Here is an 18,919-nt window from a genome sequence, read left to right on the forward strand (position 1 = left end):
CACACTATATCCAACTTCACACTATCTAGCTATATATAACAAGAGAAGCTACACCCCTCATACGTTTTAATGCAGTATTTTTCTTTGAACAATCAGGTACAAATATGACTTATTTCCATCAGTAACAGGCCCAATGTGTTTTGAGCCATAAACCTGGATCTTTATCAGGCCATATCAAGATTTTTCTTCTTAAAAAATATTAATTTTATTATTTTCTTAATACATCTTTCTTCTGTATTCTGTTTGTATCTAGTAAAATAAAGTTGCCAAGGAATTTTGAACAAGTACAACCAACATATTCAAGGCCACAAGTTTCAAAGAGACCAAAAAATCTATCATTCAGTACTCTCTGGAAGTTCAGAAAAAAGGGAATTATTATTCTGTATATTGACAAATGTTACAATTGCTTCAAATCAATTATAAATCAATTACTTTTAAAAGAGCTTCCTTTTACATCCTATTAATTGTACTGGGTATAACACAATTTCTGTCTCATTAAATTCTTCAGTTGGTCTTCTATTTACATAATTAGTTAATTTTGCCATCACTGCATACTCTGCCAGCTTGTTTTTCCAATCAGTTGTGGTTACTGGTGTTTTCTATTTAGAGGCAATTGTGATTCTTGCTGCAATTGTCATATATTTAAATAACTCTGACATAATCTTTGAAAAAGTCTGTGGCATTACGAGTATATTCAAAAGCATATTCTTAGGATTCATAGGAAACTTAGTTTTAAAGGCTTTTTGTATTTCCCCACATATCAATTTCCAGAATCCTTTGTTTCACAAGTCCACCACTAATGCTAGAAAGTGCCATCCACCATGTTACATTTCCAACATTTTCCATTATAGTTCTCATCAATTTTTTCCTCTATCTTTTGGAGTAATATACCACCCATAAAATACCTTATACCAATTTTCTCTTAGTGCCTGGCTAGCTGTGAATTTAATGTCTCTCTTCCATAAGGTTTCTCATTGACAATGTGATATTTCTGCTCCAAGATTTTGTACATCAAGATTTTTCTTATCAGTCATCATTGTGAAACTGATCTCGTTAAAAAGTCAGCAGTAGCTTAATAATAAGCAACATCTGATTTTCTAGCAAAGGTAAGCTATCTTAGGTGCAGCCATCCATTAGCCTTGCCTGCTGCTTTTCTCAGTATGTTTATCTAGAACTCTCCCTGACTTCAAAGGAACCTGTTCCCAAGAAAGTGTGCTGGGGGTTTTATCTTTGGGGGTCAACCCTTCAGTTGTTGTCATCGTACAGATTGTTGTTTCGGAACACTTGTTACAGGATTCAGGGAAAAGCCACCCAATTTGGCATCAACTGGCTTTTAATTCAGTTCGGGATCTAAATAATTCCCAGCTGGGTTAATATAGGCTGCTTAGTTTTGCTTTGTGATCCACTGGTAAAAAGAGGCCTGTGCACTTCAACCAGGAGAAGAACATGTCTGTGAGTATCAGTTACCTTGTATATTTCCAAATGGGAAATCCAACCTTTTCCTCTTTCTAACTTCTAGCACCCTTAGAATTTCATGACCTGTGAAGCTTAATTTGAACATCAGCAGACACTCCCTGCCCTTCACCTTGAAATTCTGAACATGCAGATACTGTGATTTCATCTTCAAGTTATTTTCCCCCTCCCCATTCTTCCCTGCCTTCCGCCAATCCTTTTTGTAACACCCTGTCTGATTAAGATATCTGGAGGTCCTGAAAGTTGCATATTTTTCATGATATTTTGGTTGGCCCGATAAAGTTATTTCACTAATGATTTTATGGTCAAGATGGTTATCTTTGCATGTGTGTCTGTGTATAACAAGGAAAAATAAGTTATTCTATGCCAGATATTTAAAATAAAGTATCTCGGATCTTTGTGGAAGTTATCAGAGCCAGGATTGTAGTTGCTCTGTGTTTTTAAAAACAGCACCAGTAAAAAAGTGAGTGCTAGGCTTTCTTTGCTTCAGGTGCAGGAATGCTTGTCATCCATCCACTTTTCCTTATGATTTAGCTTGTACTTCAGTTTCTGTTTGCTGGCAGGTCACAGAAAAGTTTTCAGTAGGACTCTGTACCATTACATCCTTTGAACCCCCTGATGAAGCAGCGTGCAAGCCAGGGGCTTGCACATGGTTTGCCTGGGGAACATGTGTGGTTACCATGAACACTGTTACTATATGGGAAGCTCCCTGCTTGGAGAAACGGTGATCAAGCGGTGGGCTTGCTATTGGCAATATTTCTGTTGTTGTAAAATCAGTAACTTCTTGATAAATCCCCCGGGTACATATTTGCCAGCAATTGAAACTCCAGAAGGAGCTGTAAATTCCACTCTTACCTAGAGGTCTGTGTGCTCTTTCCACACTTGCTGACCCGTGACCTATGTTGAAAGTTAAGCCAATAAATTAGTTTATCTGTATTCATTTAGATTAAATTCCTAGTTCTTTGCTAAAAAAAAAAAAAAGCCCAAGCCTTGGTAGATGTGCAGACTGAGCAGTCAACTTCCATCTCTAACTCTGCCCCAATGTTGTTGTCTTGTTCAGCTCACAGCAGAGCAGAGCTCAGGAAACCCCAATATTTGAATAGGAAAGAAAGTAAAGTGAAGTGGTGGGGGGGTTCTTGTACCTGTATGGTCTGAAGCAGTTTCAGTGGCTCCTGTAAAAATTGGGTGGAAATGATCCTGGAAGGGGCATGGCTGGCGGCATCCTGAACAAGGAACACCCAATTTTGTGTAATTTCCATGTGTTCAAACCTACACTGGTCTGTTCTTGATCTCTTCCCTTCTGCCCATAAATAGCTATATGCTGACACAGCATGCTGCTTAAGAAAGTTACTGTGGTGATAGGAGGCATTGAGGTTTATTTTAAAAGACAACAATCTACAGATTTGCCAAAAATAATCTGAAACAAAACAGAAGCTGCCATTTTGAGCATAAATTGACAGATGTGAGCAGAGAAGTGGGGAGCACCTTGACTAGATTATCCCAACTCAGAGTAGTGCTGGCTGAGCTGTTGCGGTACAGGGAAGGGGGACCCAACAGGCAGGACTGTTTCTAGGCACAGAAAATACTTCAGATCCAGTCATTCCATTGGCATGTATGGCAAAGGTTTTCCGCCCTCTGTTCTCCTAAACTTAATCTGACTCTCCACCCCCTCCCTTGCGCTTTGCAGCTAAAAGTAGGGAAAACCTCCCATTGGTACTAATAGATATATTTTTTCTACTTGCCCTGCAGGGTGTTGCAGCAAAAAGGGAGGGGAATGGTGCTTCTCTCCACAGTTGCAATCCCTTTTGAAAAATGCTCTGCACAGAGCAATTAAATGGAAATGAAAACAAACAAACCTTTCCACTGGAACCAATGTACACTTAGGGTTCTGGGGAATAAATCCAGAACTTGGGGGAATAGAATTGGAGTACTGCTGCCCAGCTAGTAAGTCTGGAGCTTGTTGATCCCTTCAGCAATCATAGCCTCAATTCCTTCAAGAAAAGAAAACAATCTTGTCTGTCACTTTTTCCATAGTTTCAACCTTTGACAAAAATAATCAGTTGAGTGTACTTGGAATTAAAATGACTTAACGGTAAGCAACCTGCTAAAAATTGTATAAAAAATAACTGCTTTACAGGGGCTAGAGCAGTAGATTTTGACTAGGGAAATCTGAATTCCATTCTCCTACTCTCAGCCTAACCACCTCAAAGGGCTGCTGTGAAGAATAACTGAGATGGAAGACTCATTTTCATCACCCAGAGCTCCTTGGAGGAAGAGTGGAATAAAAGAATAACAATACATCTGGCTGTCTCCCCCCCCCCCCAAAACTTGACAGCCTCTTCTGGTTAAGGTATCAAAGTCAAATGCTGCTTTCAGTCCGGTCCATCCTGTTGTATTTTTGCTGTGTATACTGGAGCAAAAGCCTCAAGCCGAGGATCCTTCTTTGCCCCACTAGGCAAGCACCTTGAAGTGATAACAGTGCAGTAAGTATTTTGGAAATCTTGGAAGAAACTGGACTTTTCACAGACTCAGATGATCACATTTTTTATTTCACAACTTACAAAATCCACACAATTCATTTGTTAGCCCTTTCTCAACATGAGCTAAGCACTGCCTCTGCCTGGAAGCTGTGAATCACTGTATTCTGCCTTAAATAGAAGAAAAGCAACTGGAGATTTCTACACAGAGGAGGCTGAGAAGTTGCCTTATTCAGCCACAGAGCTGCTTTGGCTCAGTGGCTTCCCCTGGCTTCTTGCTGGGTTTTGATGGTTATCTAAAGAGGCAACTCATGAAATACTTGCGTGGATGTTGTTTGATGACCTTCAGGGGAACTGGTGTCTGCATGCATGCAGGTAGGTATGTCAGTCAGGAGTCCTAACCTTTTGGATACATGGACCCAGTTAGAACTTAAAAAAGAATACTATGGACTTTCTCACAAAATGGTTGCCATGGAGGCCTTGCCCATGTATAAAATGGCTACCAGGGTGAGTATGGCTGGTCACAATCACCCATTTTTCAAAAGTGAAAGAGGCTAAAAGATTTAACTCGCCCAAGAATGCAAGAACAAGGCAGAGGTGGAGGTTTAAAGGCAGTTCTAGAGAGTTGAACTTCACTTTGCCAGTCTCCTTTAAAACAGTTTAAAGAAATAAAATAGGAATCAGGAGGGTGCACACCAAGACAAGTGTTTATGTGCATACTGGCAGTCACAGGTATCAAGTTGGATGAATAAGTTAGTTCCATATACAGGACTGTTGATCACTCCATTCTATATGTTATTTCTTTACAGCTTTGTGCACCAGCAAAAAAAAAAAAATGTTAAAAACATGGATGCTTTTATATATGAGAACAGAATTATTTTTTTCATCAAGTTAATGCCAGTCAAAGCTTTCAGGATATAAAAATGCAACATTTTCTACAACACAAACATCTAAAGATCTTCAACTGGAAAGGTTCTCCAGAATTACATATAAACAAAAACAATTACAATTTAAAAATACATGACACAAAAGGATGGAGAAGGGGAAAAAAACCTCAGGCATTCAGTGCTTAATGTGTATATAATGACTACCTGTGATAGAAATGAACTGCTCATAAAACCAAGCTTTCGGATTACTTGAGTCTAGCTGCCTCTTACATGGAGGCAATCAAGCACAAAACCTTTCCTTGTTCTTTTCATTTTTGGAGTACTTTAAATTGATTCCAAGGTTGGCGAGAAAGGCTGACTGACAATGGCTATAGCACACAGTGCCTAATTAATTTTATCAGGTAATGTAAGCAGCTGTGTGACAGTGGAGAAAAGCATTTATGGGCTAACAAGCTAAATGGTGTAGGAACTTGGTGCTGCTTAGAATTTCTACCAAAACTATTTTTCCCCTTTAGAAAAAAAAATTCTCCTGGCAGATTGCCCTAAGAGTGAAAGCATGTAAAAATAGAGCTGGAACAAGAACTGGATCGAGCTGAATTTTTATAGACAGGGCAATATATGGTATTAAGAAGTCAAGAAGCATAGAGAAGGTTGGGACACATCTCCATTATGACATGAACTATTTGTTTAAAGCAGGTTTTACTGTGGTGATTCCCACAAAGAAGCCTGGGTGTTATGTTTTTCTGAGGTGCTGATACTTCTAGTCTAGACTTACTCATACTGGGACCCTCCAGATATATTGGAACTCAGTACTCTTTAATTCCCAGTGACCATACTCTGGTGAATGATGGGACTTAACACTCTACATCCTTGCATTTCCTGAGGGCTGTGACAGCCATATTTTGAAACCAGTTTGCAGTATGTACATTAGATGTGGAACTCTTTCCCAGAGCCAACCCAGGTCCCAGAGGGTGGGACAAGTTTTTTCCCACTTGTTGAGGCAGATGCAATCCTGTTTCGGGGGAGGGGGGGACATGGCAGCTGCTTTGGGTGCCAAACTCTGAAGACCCCAAAATGACCCTGCCCCCCAAGAGAGCCACTCACCCTCCTGTGCTGTCCTGCATGTTCATCTAGTCTCTCAGCTGGAGATCTGCTGGGCAGGTGAGTCATCTGAGGAGCTGCCCAGGGCAAATGCCGTGCTGGCCTGGTGTTTCTGGGTGAGGTGGCCATTACAGAAAAGTGTGGGGAGGATGGTGGCAGTGTCCGAGTGGTGGGGCATTAAAAGCAGAGAGGGTAGGGCATTCTCTACACAAGGGGCTTACTCTGCTGCTTTTCTGAGGTCTTGTCTGCTTTCTGGGAGGAAAAAAAATCAGCTTTCCATGGGTTCTTTTCCAGGGCGTTGCATTGCTCTCCCTTTCTATACTATTAACCAATCACAAGGTGGCACTGTGGTATAGCTGCATTATTGCAGATTTGTGATTTACACACTTTTATTCCAGTGTGTTGCAGTTTAAAATTTAATACCAGACTTTTCTTGCTCTGAGACAACCTGTTTAAAAGACTGGAAAACATAGGAGGGGTTCTGAGACAGTGTATGAAAAGGCTTTACAAACTCCTGTGAGGGATCACAAGAGCACAATGCATGTCTCCTGTCGACCCTTTAATATTCACCCAGCCCTGGACCACTGCAACTTGAGCTGGGACCAGTGGATGAAAATGCAAAGTGTTCTGTTCTTGCTGCAGCCTAGTTCTTCGTAATAGCAAGAGCAAATAAATGTATGCAGTATGCATCTTGCCAATGAAAGAAAGGAGCAACAACTCTCAAATTATCTGGGCCAGGGATGGGAAAATGGGAGGAGGATCATCTTGGGCAAAAAGGGCTGGGCCTCTGCCTGACCTTTGCATGGTGTCACAGCCTACCCCAACCTGGTGTCTTCCAAATTTGAACTGCAATTCCCATAATTCCCAGCCAACATGGCCAGTGTCTGGGAACTGTGGGAATTGCAGTCCAACATATTTGGAAGGCACCAGGCTGTGACAGCAGATGGCTGTACGGCATGAAGTCAGCTGCACTGCCTGCGCTCCTTCTGGTTCAGTGGTCTGTCGAGTGCTTTCTGCCATCAACTTATTCAGGGGAAATTACTGCAAATCTGAAAAGAAAATGGAAAACCTGCCATTGTCATTGGCTTTACGAGGGGCAAGCATGTGCCTTCTGGCATGTTGGTCATTCAGGAAGCATGTGATTATATTTCAATATCTCTCACTGCCAAAGCTCTCTAGGTGGTTCACAACATTTAAGCCACCCATCCAGATTTCAACGAGGCCTGACCCTGCTTAGCTTTCAAGTTTAGGCAGAACCAGATACTTAAGGCTATATGGAAGATGCTGATCAGCAACTTGAGTAAGCCAGACCCACAGAGAGGAATCCTAGCTTAGTGGCACATAATGTGTAGCATCCAGGTTTGATTCTGGCTATCTCCAGGTTCAAAGAAGCTTGAACTAGGAAACATTTTTCTGGAGAGTGCCATTCATTCACAGACCACTTTTCACTATATGTCTATAGCCTAGAAACATTATTCCCGATCTGGATGTGTGCATAAGGAATGGGCCTGTGAACTTTTCTACACAAGGCATTTGTTGTGTACTTGTGAATCCTTACGGTCATTTTTGGACTCTCTATGTAACATTGTGATTCTCCAGTTTCAGTTCTACTGTTTCCAGAGCATTTTTATGGCTTTTTTTTAAGAACAAGGATGATGGCATGCCTTCTTCCTGTTTACTGGAATTGTTCCACTATAACCCAGCTCTGCCTACAGTTTTGTAGTGAAAAAGCAGGAAAGGAAGAGCTCTTTATGTAGATCTCAGATCTCAGTGCTGTAGTGAAACCAAAAGGAGACTAATTAGCCAGTTTCAGCAGAAAAGTCCTGTAACACAAAAGGGAAGAATGTACGCATCCTTTCCCTTTGTGGACTACATTATTTATACTACATCCATCATTAGTGTGGTGTGGTTAGTGTGGTGTAGTGGTTAAGAGTGTAAGGCTGGCACTCGGGTGATCTGGGTTCTAGTCCCTGCTTGACCTCAGTGACTTTGAGCTGGTCACAGACACTCAGCCTAACCTACCTCATAGGGTTGTTGTTTGGGGATAAAATTGAGAGCAGCAGGAGAATGCTATAAGCCACTTTAGGTTCAGCATAAGAAAGAAGCAAAATATAACTCTAATAAATAAAATCATTGGTTTGCTGCAATGCTGCCTGGGCTACTGTGACACAAGTACAGGCTCCGTGGTGGTGTGTATATAATGCAGCATGGAAACTACAGAGGTGCCAAGCGGGTGGGAAGGTATCGAAAAAATACTCCTCCAGTGTCAGGAGTCGTTTTTCTTTAGTTTTTCTGCATTTAAGTACAGCTTGCTGAAGAGAGGCCTTGTGGACAGAGTTTAAGTTGCTCAGCCCTGACTCTAGTTTCAAGCATGAAGTAAAAGAGAATCATACTTCTTTTGAGCTTAACCAGAGAGAATTTTCCTCCAAAATGAGAAAGCACAAGAGCACTCTTCGCCTGTCTTTTCAGGAGAATGTACCTGTATTCATAAGACCACAACCCTATGCATGCTGATTTGGGAGGGTGCCTCACTGAAAATAACGGGCCTTATTTCTCAATGGATACGGGCTCTGTGGTCCTGCCTCACCTCTCAAATGAATTTGCCTTTCTGCATTTTCAGCAGTACCACAGCTGCTGCCAGGGGCAGCATCAGAGGTCACTATGGCTGGGCACTGCCAAGGGCCCACCCCTCAACCAGGGCCCACCAGCAAGAAGCTCCACGACTTGTTCTTCCCTGCATTATTGCAGCCTGCTTCTTCGCCTGCCTCTCGCTCTGGCCCAGGAGGAGCACGAGATGCCCCGCCGCCTTGCTGAGCGTTTCCCTGTGGTCAGCACGCATGTGGCTGCAATGCTGAGAAGGAGCGGGGAGCAAAAGCAGCTGGTGTCCACGCTGGTGAAAAGCACAGTCACTGAGGGAGGTGTCTGCCCAAGTCCTGGAGCCGGCACTGGTGGCCGCTCACCTCTTTTGCTGGACTTCGGCAGATCTCTGCGGCCGAGGAGGGCGTAAGTACCCCAGCGGCAGCTGAACGTGCCCACCCTGCGCCCTTGCCAGCGAGACTCGCCTAGAACGCTTTTGGCTGAGACCGGCAGGGGGCGTTCTTACGCCGGGCGCAAACGTGGCGCATGCGCTCCTGGCCGGCGGCGGCGCGCTCATTGATAGGGATGGGAGGGGCTTTTCGCTGAACTCCTGAACGGGCGGAGTAGCTCAGACTGGCCCGAAAACGAGGGGTATATAAGGCTCTCGCTTTTGACCCGACGGCGCTGCTGCGGCCGAGACAGTCCGGGGGCGGCAGAGCGGTAGTTCCGCCAGGGTCCGAGGAGAGGGTGTCGTGCTGGCCCTGCAGGTACGGATCCGTCTCTGACCGGGTGGAGGGGAGAAGCAGCACGACAGCAACACTAAGTAATAGCAGCGGAGGCAGCAGCCGCCTTCCGCGGGGAGCCACGGGACTAGTGTAGACAGAGAGGGGCGACTGGCCGGCAGACTAGCTGCAGGGCCGGCATCTGAATGACATGAGCCTCTCTTCTTTAGCGCTTACCTACCCGTCGAGCCTGGGCAGAGCAACCCCCGCGTCCGGCCGGACGTGAGTCTCTCTGAGCAGGGGGTGGCTGGGTGGGTAGCTGGGTGCACTTTTCTTTCTCATGCATCTGCGCCCTGCTCCTCAACGCGCCCTCAGGGGTGGGAGTGTGAAGGGTCGCTCATGCTCGAGTCTCCTTGGCCGCGATCGTCTCCCTGCTTGCTTCGGGCAGAGCTGGACGCCGTGCCAAAGGGCATCCCGTTTGGAGCGGGCGTGTTGCTGCTGCTGCGCCGCGAGTCTGGTATTTTGCTCATGGCACCAGGATGTAACTGGCGTTGTCGGCTTCCTGTGACGGATCAGAGCAGGAGCGTCATGTTTTGTGGGAGTGAGCGGGAGCGCGGCTCCTTGGAAGAACTGTGCGCCCATCTTTGAATTTGGGAAAGGGGCTGGTGCCCTCCAGGTGTATTGACTGAAGCGTGCTAGGACTTGTCAATACATCTGGAGGGGACCTGCTCGAGGTAAACTGCTATAGACTTTCGAGTACGAGAAAATGTGGGTTTCTCACTGGAGGACTGTATATATGCATGCTCTTGCACATGTACCTCTCCATTAATGTGCTTCTCGCTATACCTATTCCTGTCATTCATCTAAAACAGCTTCTAAGCTTCTGTAACCTAACATTGCAACATGTTTGGAAGTTCTGAATTCCTAAAGTGCTGTGAACAGCATTGCTCCCATGGTGGAATCTGCCCTGGTCACTTTTAAGATAGCAAAGCAAGCCTGTTCTCTGGGACTGAATTACAGGATTTCTTAAACTTAAGCGTCTTGTGCCCTGATGTGCTTGCTTTTAAATCTTTTTAAATTGTGGCTTTAAGAGCTCGTGTGATGGAATTGTCTGCCATGCACCAGGAAGCTTCACAGCCCTGCTTTTAAGACCTGCCGTCTTGTGTTCAAATTGGGAATACTTTTGGAAGGGGAGCCATGGAAGGCAAAGTATCTCTGCATATCAGATGCCGAGGGCAAATAATCTTGTATGATGTTGCCCTCTTGTGCCCCAGTTCTGAGTTTCAAGAGGCATGTGGCTGGACATACTCAGGAATGGGTTGTTAGCCTAAGCAGTTTCTGGAGGTAATCCATCAACAATCTTATGACTAGCAAAAGCAGGCTTCTGCAACCTGGTGCCCTCCAGATGTATAGGACTGTAACTCATGCCCAGTGGTTATGCTGGATGGTGGTAATGGGCGTGGCAGGCCAATGTATCAGCAGGGCACCACAGTTAGGAAGGCTGATCTAAATAACTGTGGTTTCCTGTTGTTACGATGTGCTGTCAAGCCATTTCCAACTTATGGCAATTCTTTGAATGAAAGCCCTCCAAAATGCCCTATCTGTGACTGCCCTGCTCAGCTCTTGAAGGTGTCCTGCCTGCCTCCAAACCATTTTCTGTCTGTGTATTTACAGCAAGGATGGCTAGTAATAAAGAAGACAAACTTATTCTATTGTTCTGTTGATTCAAAGAATTTGTGTCCCTTTATGATCAAGAAGACCAAGCAAGGTTCTAGCAGTAATGTGAAGGACTTCCAACTAAGGCAAAAGGCAGTTTCTGAGGTGTTTGGCTCCTTATTTCTCTCAAGAATAGTGTGGCTTGGGCATGTCACTTTGTTTATAGCTCAGTTTCCTTTAAAAAACCCAAAACAAAGCAAAATAGCAAGAGGAGCAAGGTAAAAGGAGTTTACTAAGGAACTGGTATAGAGGGGGGAGTGCAGCATTTTCCTGTTGAGCTGGTCTGTTTATTGCTCATCTAGGTCTTTCATTTCTTTGATGGCTGTCAGCTGGATCCACCAAATGAAAAATAAATCTGGACATCTTCTGGAGACAAGCAGGCATACCATAAAAAGGGAAGAAACAGAGGCTGACCCTTCTTCGCCGTACCACTGCCCTGTAGTCCCAAATGACCTTGTTGAGAGAGGGCAAGAGAAGAGAGCTCCTGATGCTTGCCAACTATTGAGGATTTAATATGGCAGTTTCAGTTTTCTTGAAGCTTATAGAGAGCTGTTGTGCAAAGTGGGAAACTATGTACTTGGTGACTTTCATTTAGCCTTCCCCAACATGGTGTCTCCCAGATGTTTAGGGGCTGCACTTCCCATAATCCTGTACCATCAGTGATGCTGGCTGGGGTGGGTGGAAATTTATTTGCTAACACAGAGTTACAACAAATTAGTATGACACATCGAGGAAAATTGAAAGCCCTTCTGTTTTGTGCTATGTTTATAGATGTTGCAGGCCAGTGTTTATCTTCAAGTTGCTTTATGGAGGATGAGTGATTTTCATGTGTTAAATCATGCAAAGCATTTGGTGGCTGCTTTTTAAAAATGAAAAATCCATAATCCTTAATGTTGGTACTGGCTAAGGTGTGGTAATCTTTCTGGGCTTTTAAAAGCTGCAGCACAGCTTGCTGTGTCATTCATTGGGTAATTCTTGCCTTCTTAAGTATCACTGGGATCTAGCCCCTTTTCTCTCCAATATCCTCATTTGATTCCTGTTTTTAAATCCATGATGAGTACAGTACAGATGTCAGGATCAACACCGCTACTTTAATGGTCACTGTGAGAATTTGAACTAGATGTAAGCTTGAAATAATTGAGGTAGCTTGTACTTCTTTCTTTTTCATTTCCTTCTAACCTCAGTGTTCCCAATTCTATATCTGCCAAAGTAGGATAATGCTTTCTAAATCTGATCATGTTAACTCTGGTCCATGAGAGCTTATGGCACAGTTATGTTTTTTAGCCTTTAAGATGCCACTTTTTTTTTCTTTATACTGTAGCAGACAGACATGGCTGCTGCTTCAGAGGGTCTGTTGTTCTTGTCCTGCTCACCAACCACTTCCCAGGAATGCCCATCTGTGCATGTAGACCTCCTGTCTAGCTAGATTGGCCCCTTGCTTCCATGTTTGGTCCCTTGCAGCCTGGGGGTGGAATGGCCTTTCTCTTCTCACTTCTATCCTGGATCCAGTCTCATGTCTCTTGCTCCTTTCTCTGTGCCTGGACACCTGAGGTTGATCCAGATGCTGTTTCCCTCACAAGTGCATGCCCCATTGCTTCAGCAGTGCCAGAGCTACTAGGTATCACCGGAGAGTGCCATGCCTGCCTAATCCCAGGATGTCCGCACTGGCACTGCTTGGCTGAGGATGCCACAGCCTCAGGATCCTAGCAGAACCTCTGGCCAGGTAAAGCCGCTCCCATGACGAGAAGGGAGGCCCAAGGCATTCCTCCTCCTGCCACTGGTGGCATACAGCCCCGTCCAGGCATGTTTTGCTGACTTGGCCTGAGGAGGAAGCAGGAGAAATCAAAGCTCCTAGCCCCATCCCAGCAGAACACATTCTTCCAATGTTCCCATGGAGAAGAAAGCCTTGAGCTGCTGTCGCTGCAGTCCTCCAAACTGAAGCTGGTTTGCTGAGAGGGACCTCTGGAGTGGTGGTGCCATATATCCCCTGTCGGTCTGTCTGTCTGTGGAAAGGAGCTCTGAAGGCCCTTCAGGACCTCCCATTACAGCTCTTTCATTTGTCCTAGATGGGGATGGCTGCTTAGATCCCTGTCCAAAAGAACACGATGTTTCTGTTCTGGTGCGTTTATGTTTTCCCCCAGGTCTGTCTTAACTCCTCCTTTAGACCCAGCAAGAAAGTATTTCATGTTTGCATTAGTTTGCATTTGCATTTCTCCCAATCTTGATGAGCAACTCGTGGAGGATGACAGCGTCGTTTTGCAGGCCCTTATATAGGCAATAAACTGCCTGGGGGAGAATGGGGGAGGGTGAAGGAAGTGATTTGTGTCCAAAAGCGATCGTGTCTACTTGCTTGCTATATAGTGCGGGTGTTTCCACTAGTATGCTGTGAGCCTAGCAGAAGGCATCTCTTCCTAGATAACTAGGAGGAGCACATTCAGGGCTTTGCCCCCTTTTTCTTGTTTGGCTGGCGGCTGTCTAAAGCACAGGCTGTGGCAGCAGAGCACGCCTCCTAACCCCGGGAGTTCCCTATCCCATCATTTTCTCAAGTCTGCGTCTCTTCTGCTAGCTGTGGCAGTGCAGTCCATTAAGAATGGCTTTTCGGACCACACTGTGATTTGACATTACTGTGATGGAGGCCGTGCTCTGCCTTGTCCAATTAAAAATAAATGCGTGCAGTTCCCGGTAGCCTCCACTGTTGAGGAGCATGGCCAAATCACACTGTGTGTGTGTGTGTGTGTGTGTGTAGCAGTTAAACCAGGTTGGTCCTGGGAATACAGTCATTTGGAATGGGCACTGATTCCAGCACTGATCATGTGACTAGGTTGTCATCTGTGATTGTTCCTGCACTCTCTAGTGCAGCCTTCCCCCTCATGGAGCCCCCAGAGGTTTTGGACTTTGAGCCCATTTGGTGTATTTATTTGATGTTTGTGATTCTTCACAGTAGTTTGCGGGTGCTTTACACACCACTGCCATCTTCCAGGACCTTTCCAGTTCTTTGCAATCATTTATGTGGCTTTTTAGATTAAGGAAAACTTGGCATTACTTGTGGAAGGTGGCATGAAATCCTTCAGCATTTGTACAATTCTACTGTAATACAGCACCACATAGTGCTTATATAATGGAACATATAGCAAAACAGAGACATCCCTGGAAAAAAAGCTGTGTAAAGGAGCCAGTATTAATCCCACGAAGAATCCAGAGGCAGGACCCCCAGTAAAGTGGCAGGTTAAAAAGTAGCATGTAAAAAGGTACTTCGACTCTCATCACCCTAGCTCATGGTCATCAATCTTAGGAGTGGTAGTCCAAAATATCCAAAGAGTAGCAGGTTGTGGGGAGGCTGCTCTGGTGCTGAAGCCCTTTGACTTCAGCTGACCCAAGCCAGGCTGGGCCACGGTTTAAAATAAATGCATCCCAAACCCATCTGGGCATGAGGGTCTTTGGTTGGCAGAAATTGTCTGAATATGGAAGACCAGCCTTGCTACCACAGTGGGTTTTTGAGGGCTGAATTTAGAAGGCACCTCCTCCTTGCTTTTGTGTGCATATTTTGCCTCTGCTGTCAAATTCTAGTGCTCTGCTGCACTAGCATGAGCTCTGAAGGCTTCCCTGGAACTGCAAGTATTGCTTTGGGGCAAGCAGGGGAAGCATTGATGGGGAGAGCATGAAGGACTACAGTTAGGCCCGATGTGTGCAGTAGTCACACCAGAGCTCCTGCCCCAGAGTTTCTCTTGTGCAGCCGGTGCTCTCCTGCTCCTGTGACCTTTAAGCTGATATTCCCTTCTCTTCCTCAGAAATGAGTGACATGGACTCGTACAAGGTGCTCTTGGATGGGCCGGCGCCATGGGGGTTTAGGCTGCAGGGTGGCAAGGACTTCAACATGCCGCTCTCCATCTCCAGGGTAAGTTGCGAGTTGTAACCTGATGCCCCCACAAAGGTATCATTCCTCTCCTTCAGGCCTCCCCCCATCCTGTAGGATGTCAGGGGGTCCTGGTTGTGCTGTTTTGCCACTGCTTCCACATGTCTCTTCACACGAAGTTATTTTTGGTGCTTCCAGACAAGGTGTTAGTGGTGCAATTGCCTTGCTTTGTACACAGAATTTTCTGGGGGTGGGGGCAGATAAAATTTTCTTCCAGCTGTAACCATCCCATGTTTTCCTGCAATGTTTTCTGGTTTTACTTACCAAAAGCTCCATACAAGGGGTGAAAGGTGGAGCGGATGCACTGTGCCTTTTGATTGGTCGTGGCAGCAGCTCCCCTTCTGAAAACCCTCTGCCAACCAAGGGTCAAGGGGCCCTGGCTGCCCACCTCATGACGTAATGAGAGGGCCATTTGCATCAAGGCTGTTACTTGATATCGGGCTCCTTGAGGCTCCCACATTCTATTTCTGGGTCTGTGGCAATGATTCTTGCTTGCGGCTGGGTAGAGATAACTCTCCACAGGAAGGAGCTGTGGTAATGTTAGCACATGCATATTCCTACTGTTCAGCTTCTGATGCCAAGAAGTGTAACTTAGTAGATCTCACTGCCCGTTTCCAGAGTGCAGTCATCTGGTTTTGACTTGTCGTTGGCAGCTGATTCTCTTGGTCCCTAATCAATCATGTCTCTGTCCCGATGCTGCTTTCTTTAGGTGTCCCTGTTGCATACTCACAAGCCGGCTGTGAGGGTGAGGTGGGGCTGACCTCTGAAGGATAGGGAATGAGAGATACAGCCACTCTCCTCTTTGGATCTCAGCTCATTCCAAGCAGCAGTCTGTGCTGGGGCAGATGGGAAACTTCACTAAAGTTTCCCATCCTCAGTCCATCCAGCAAAGCTCAGGGAACCAAGGTTGCATTTAGATGCCAGGAAGCACTTCCTGACAGGACCCTGAGGGTATGGAATGAGCTTCCACGGGACATGGTTCAGGCCGCATCGGTGAGGGTGTTCAAAGATAGGCTGGACATGCACATGGCGGGCATGTCGTGAATGGAGCTGGCTGGAGCCGGGGGTCAGACTAGATGGCCCAGGAGACCCCTTCTGACTCGCTCTGTTTCTGTGTTTTTATGTTCATCTTAATCCTGTTGACCAGAATGCTAAGCATTGTACTAGAATAGCCTTCCCCATGCTGGCTGGGGATGATGGCAGCTGTTGTCCATCACATCTGGAGCTTACCAGATTGGGGAAGATTGTGATAGACACTGGGGGGCGCAGGGTATTGGTAAGAGAACAATGCAAGGGAGGTGTGTACTGGAGCTCCCCACCCACAGCACCCACAGGTATCTTGAATGGTGCTTGGGAAGTAGTCTCCAAAACTTTGCCTTTAGGTACCCATATTTTTTGCATTTTTCTTTTTCTTTTGTTTTTTAAATAACTGTGCATAGATTTTTATGAAATACATACAACTTTCAAGCAACTATACATTGCCTTCAAAAAAGCAGATCAAACATCCAAATTGATATCCATTCGAAATTGGTATCTATATTGAAAGTATTGTAAGGTCCTCAGTCCATTTAATTAGTGAACATGAGTGTTTTATTAATTAAATTTGTTTATCCTTTCAATTTTACAACATCCATCTTTTCATGCCAAAACGATATAGAGAATCTACTTATGCTAGTCATTTATTACTTTCCATGAAGCAGGTAAATTTAGAAATGTATACATCAGCAAATATTAAAGACTGTTCTAGTTCAAAATTTATGCATATTATAACCCTCTCCCAAAAGAGAAGCAACTACTGATATTGCCAAACATATGTTCAGAAGAAGCATTCCCTGTATTATGCTACCAGCAATGAGTTGAATGAGACAATCCTTTATTATAGAGACGTTGAGGCATCCAACAGACACAAAACAATTTTGCTGAATAAAGCATTCCTTAAGATCTATAGACAGAACAGGGAGATGTCGAAGTGTCTATCCACAGAATAGGCATTTACTGGTCCTGCCTGCAGCAGGATCTCAAATTCCCAAATGTGTTCACAGGTCTAAAAAGGCTGGGGAAACTTGGTGTAAATGCAAATTCCAAATGAGGCCTGATGAGCCATATTCTGAGGTTTCCTCTAAACATGCAGGGCTTTTAAAGATGCAGTAGCCACTTTATGTTGCTAGTTGCGAAGTCGTGTCCGACCCATCACAACCCCATGGACAACATTCCTCCAGGCCTTCCTGTCCTCCACCATCCCCCGGAGTCCACCTAAGCTCACACCAACTGCATCAGTGACTCCATCCAGCCACCTCATTCTCTGCCATCCCCCTCTTCTTTTGCCATCTATTGTTCCCAGCATTAGGCTCTTCTCCAGGGAGTCCTTCCTTCTCATTAGGTGGCCAAAGTATTTGAGTTTCATCTTCAGTATCTGGCCTTCTAAAGAGCAGTCAGGGTTGATCTCCTCTAGGACTGACCGGTTTGATTGTCTTGCTGTCCCAAGGGACTCTCAGGAGTCTCCTCCAGCACCACAATTCAAAGGCCACTTTATAGCTACCTTCATTTTCCCATCTGTAATATGGGAATTATATTCGTCTGGTATTAAGGATATGCGTGAAGTATTTTCAGCACTTAGGACAGGGGTGGGTAGTGTTTGGCACTCATCCAGATACTGCTGGACTGCAGCTCTCATCATGCCTAGCCAGCATAGCCTGTGGTGAGTGATGGTAGGAGTTGCAATCCCACCAGCACCCAGAGGGCCACAAGCTTTGCACCCCTGACTTAGGAAAAGCTACTACTAAGTATTCTATTTTATTAAAACTAGCAACTCCCACCTCCTTGATGTTTGCGAAGACTTTCTTGATTCTCCACGCTCCTTGCTGGTGCACGTCTGGCTTTCTTTCTGGGCCTGGAGGAGCCCCTTCCGAAAGAGGCTGTCTCTTCACAAGAGTGACTCCTGCCCAGAAAGTGCCTCTCTCGGTTGGTTTTGGGTACAAGTGAGGCTGTCACTGGATGGCTTGTAGGCAACTCCTCCTCAGCTTGGAATTACCTTATAAGCCTTGGAATGCTGAGCGCTGCCTCTGCTGACGCTCGCAGCCGCTTGGCGATGCAGAATGTTTCTCTATAAATTGGAAGCCCCAAAGGCTAGAGAAAGGCACCATAAAGCCCCCTGTGCTCCAGAGCCAAAACCTCGCCCTGTGCTCTGGGCCCACCATCACAGCTCTCCCGCCCTCTCCCGGCATGGTCTAATTTCCCATCTAGCGTGTTTTGCTGTGAAGGAGGTTCTGTTTGTACTTTCTGCTGCTCCGTTCCTATGAAACTGTTCTTCTAGCCCATCTCTGGGGACACTACTCTGCTTTCTTGCTTTGAAGGGCTTTGTGCTGAGATAGCCTCTACTGTTTTTGTTCTTCCCCCCGCCTCCCCCCCTTAAAGTTTCTCTTGGCTCATGGCCAGTTCATAACAAAGCCCCTGCCTAGACAGGGGAGAGCCTCTCTGTGGAGAGACCCCAGCCAGTGCCTCCTGCAAACATACCAGACGAGAATAGCAGCCCCCTTTTGCTTGCGATAGCATGCTGTAGCCCATCCCTCTCACCGACGGTATGAGAGCTCCCTTTGTGGCTGGGTCCCGGGAAAGCTTTCTCTGCTGCACTCCTGGGTTATGTGGCTGGTTGCACCCACTAATTAAGGCATCCTGGCCAAGGATGGCCAGTGTAGGTTGCCTAGGCCAATGCACTGCTTCTTGGGCAGCTGCAGAAGGGAAACCCGCCTGTACTTCTGCGGGCTGGCTCTCTCCTTCTCGGCAGTTCTGTCGGTGTCAGGAACGCCTCCTGGGAGAGTGTTGTGTTGTGCTGGCTGTGCGGATACACACACGGGAGCCCGGCTGTTCTGGGCTTTTAGAAGGAACATCCTCCTCCTCTTTGTTATCAGTGTATTTGTAGGCTGCTTTTCCAGTTTAAAACCATGCCAAAAGCAGCTTACAGCAGCACCGGGAAATAATTTACATCATAAAATCCAACCGTGTTTTCAGAGAAGTCATTCAACAGTGACAAGTCATAACAAAATCAGAATTGTC

The 18,919-nt window shown here is 45.6% G+C and overlaps 1 protein-coding gene across 3 annotated transcripts in view; it reads left to right on the forward strand.

Moving 5' to 3' along the window:
- Positions 1 to 9,125: 9,125 nt before the first annotated feature.
- PDLIM7 (PDZ and LIM domain 7) overlaps positions 9,126 to 18,919 on the forward strand; it is a 47,693-nt gene continuing 37,899 nt past the window's right edge. For 2 of the 3 annotated variants that reach the window (XM_044450939.1, XM_044450938.1), the window contains exons 1-2: positions 9,126 to 9,282; positions 14,742 to 14,848. In XM_044450939.1, the coding sequence (XP_044306874.1) occupies positions 14,744 to 14,848 (105 nt within the window). In that variant the 5' untranslated portion in view covers positions 9,126 to 9,282; positions 14,742 to 14,743. The remainder of the gene's footprint in view (positions 9,283 to 14,741; positions 14,849 to 18,919) is intronic. The other variant, XM_044450937.1, reaches the window with a different exon arrangement.

The sequence above is a fragment of the Varanus komodoensis genome, unplaced genomic scaffold (assembly GCF_004798865.1).
Source record: "Varanus komodoensis strain SLA01 unplaced genomic scaffold, ASM479886v1 scaffold6_1, whole genome shotgun sequence".
In the NCBI taxonomy this organism is placed as follows: Eukaryota; Metazoa; Chordata; class Lepidosauria; order Squamata; family Varanidae; genus Varanus; species Varanus komodoensis.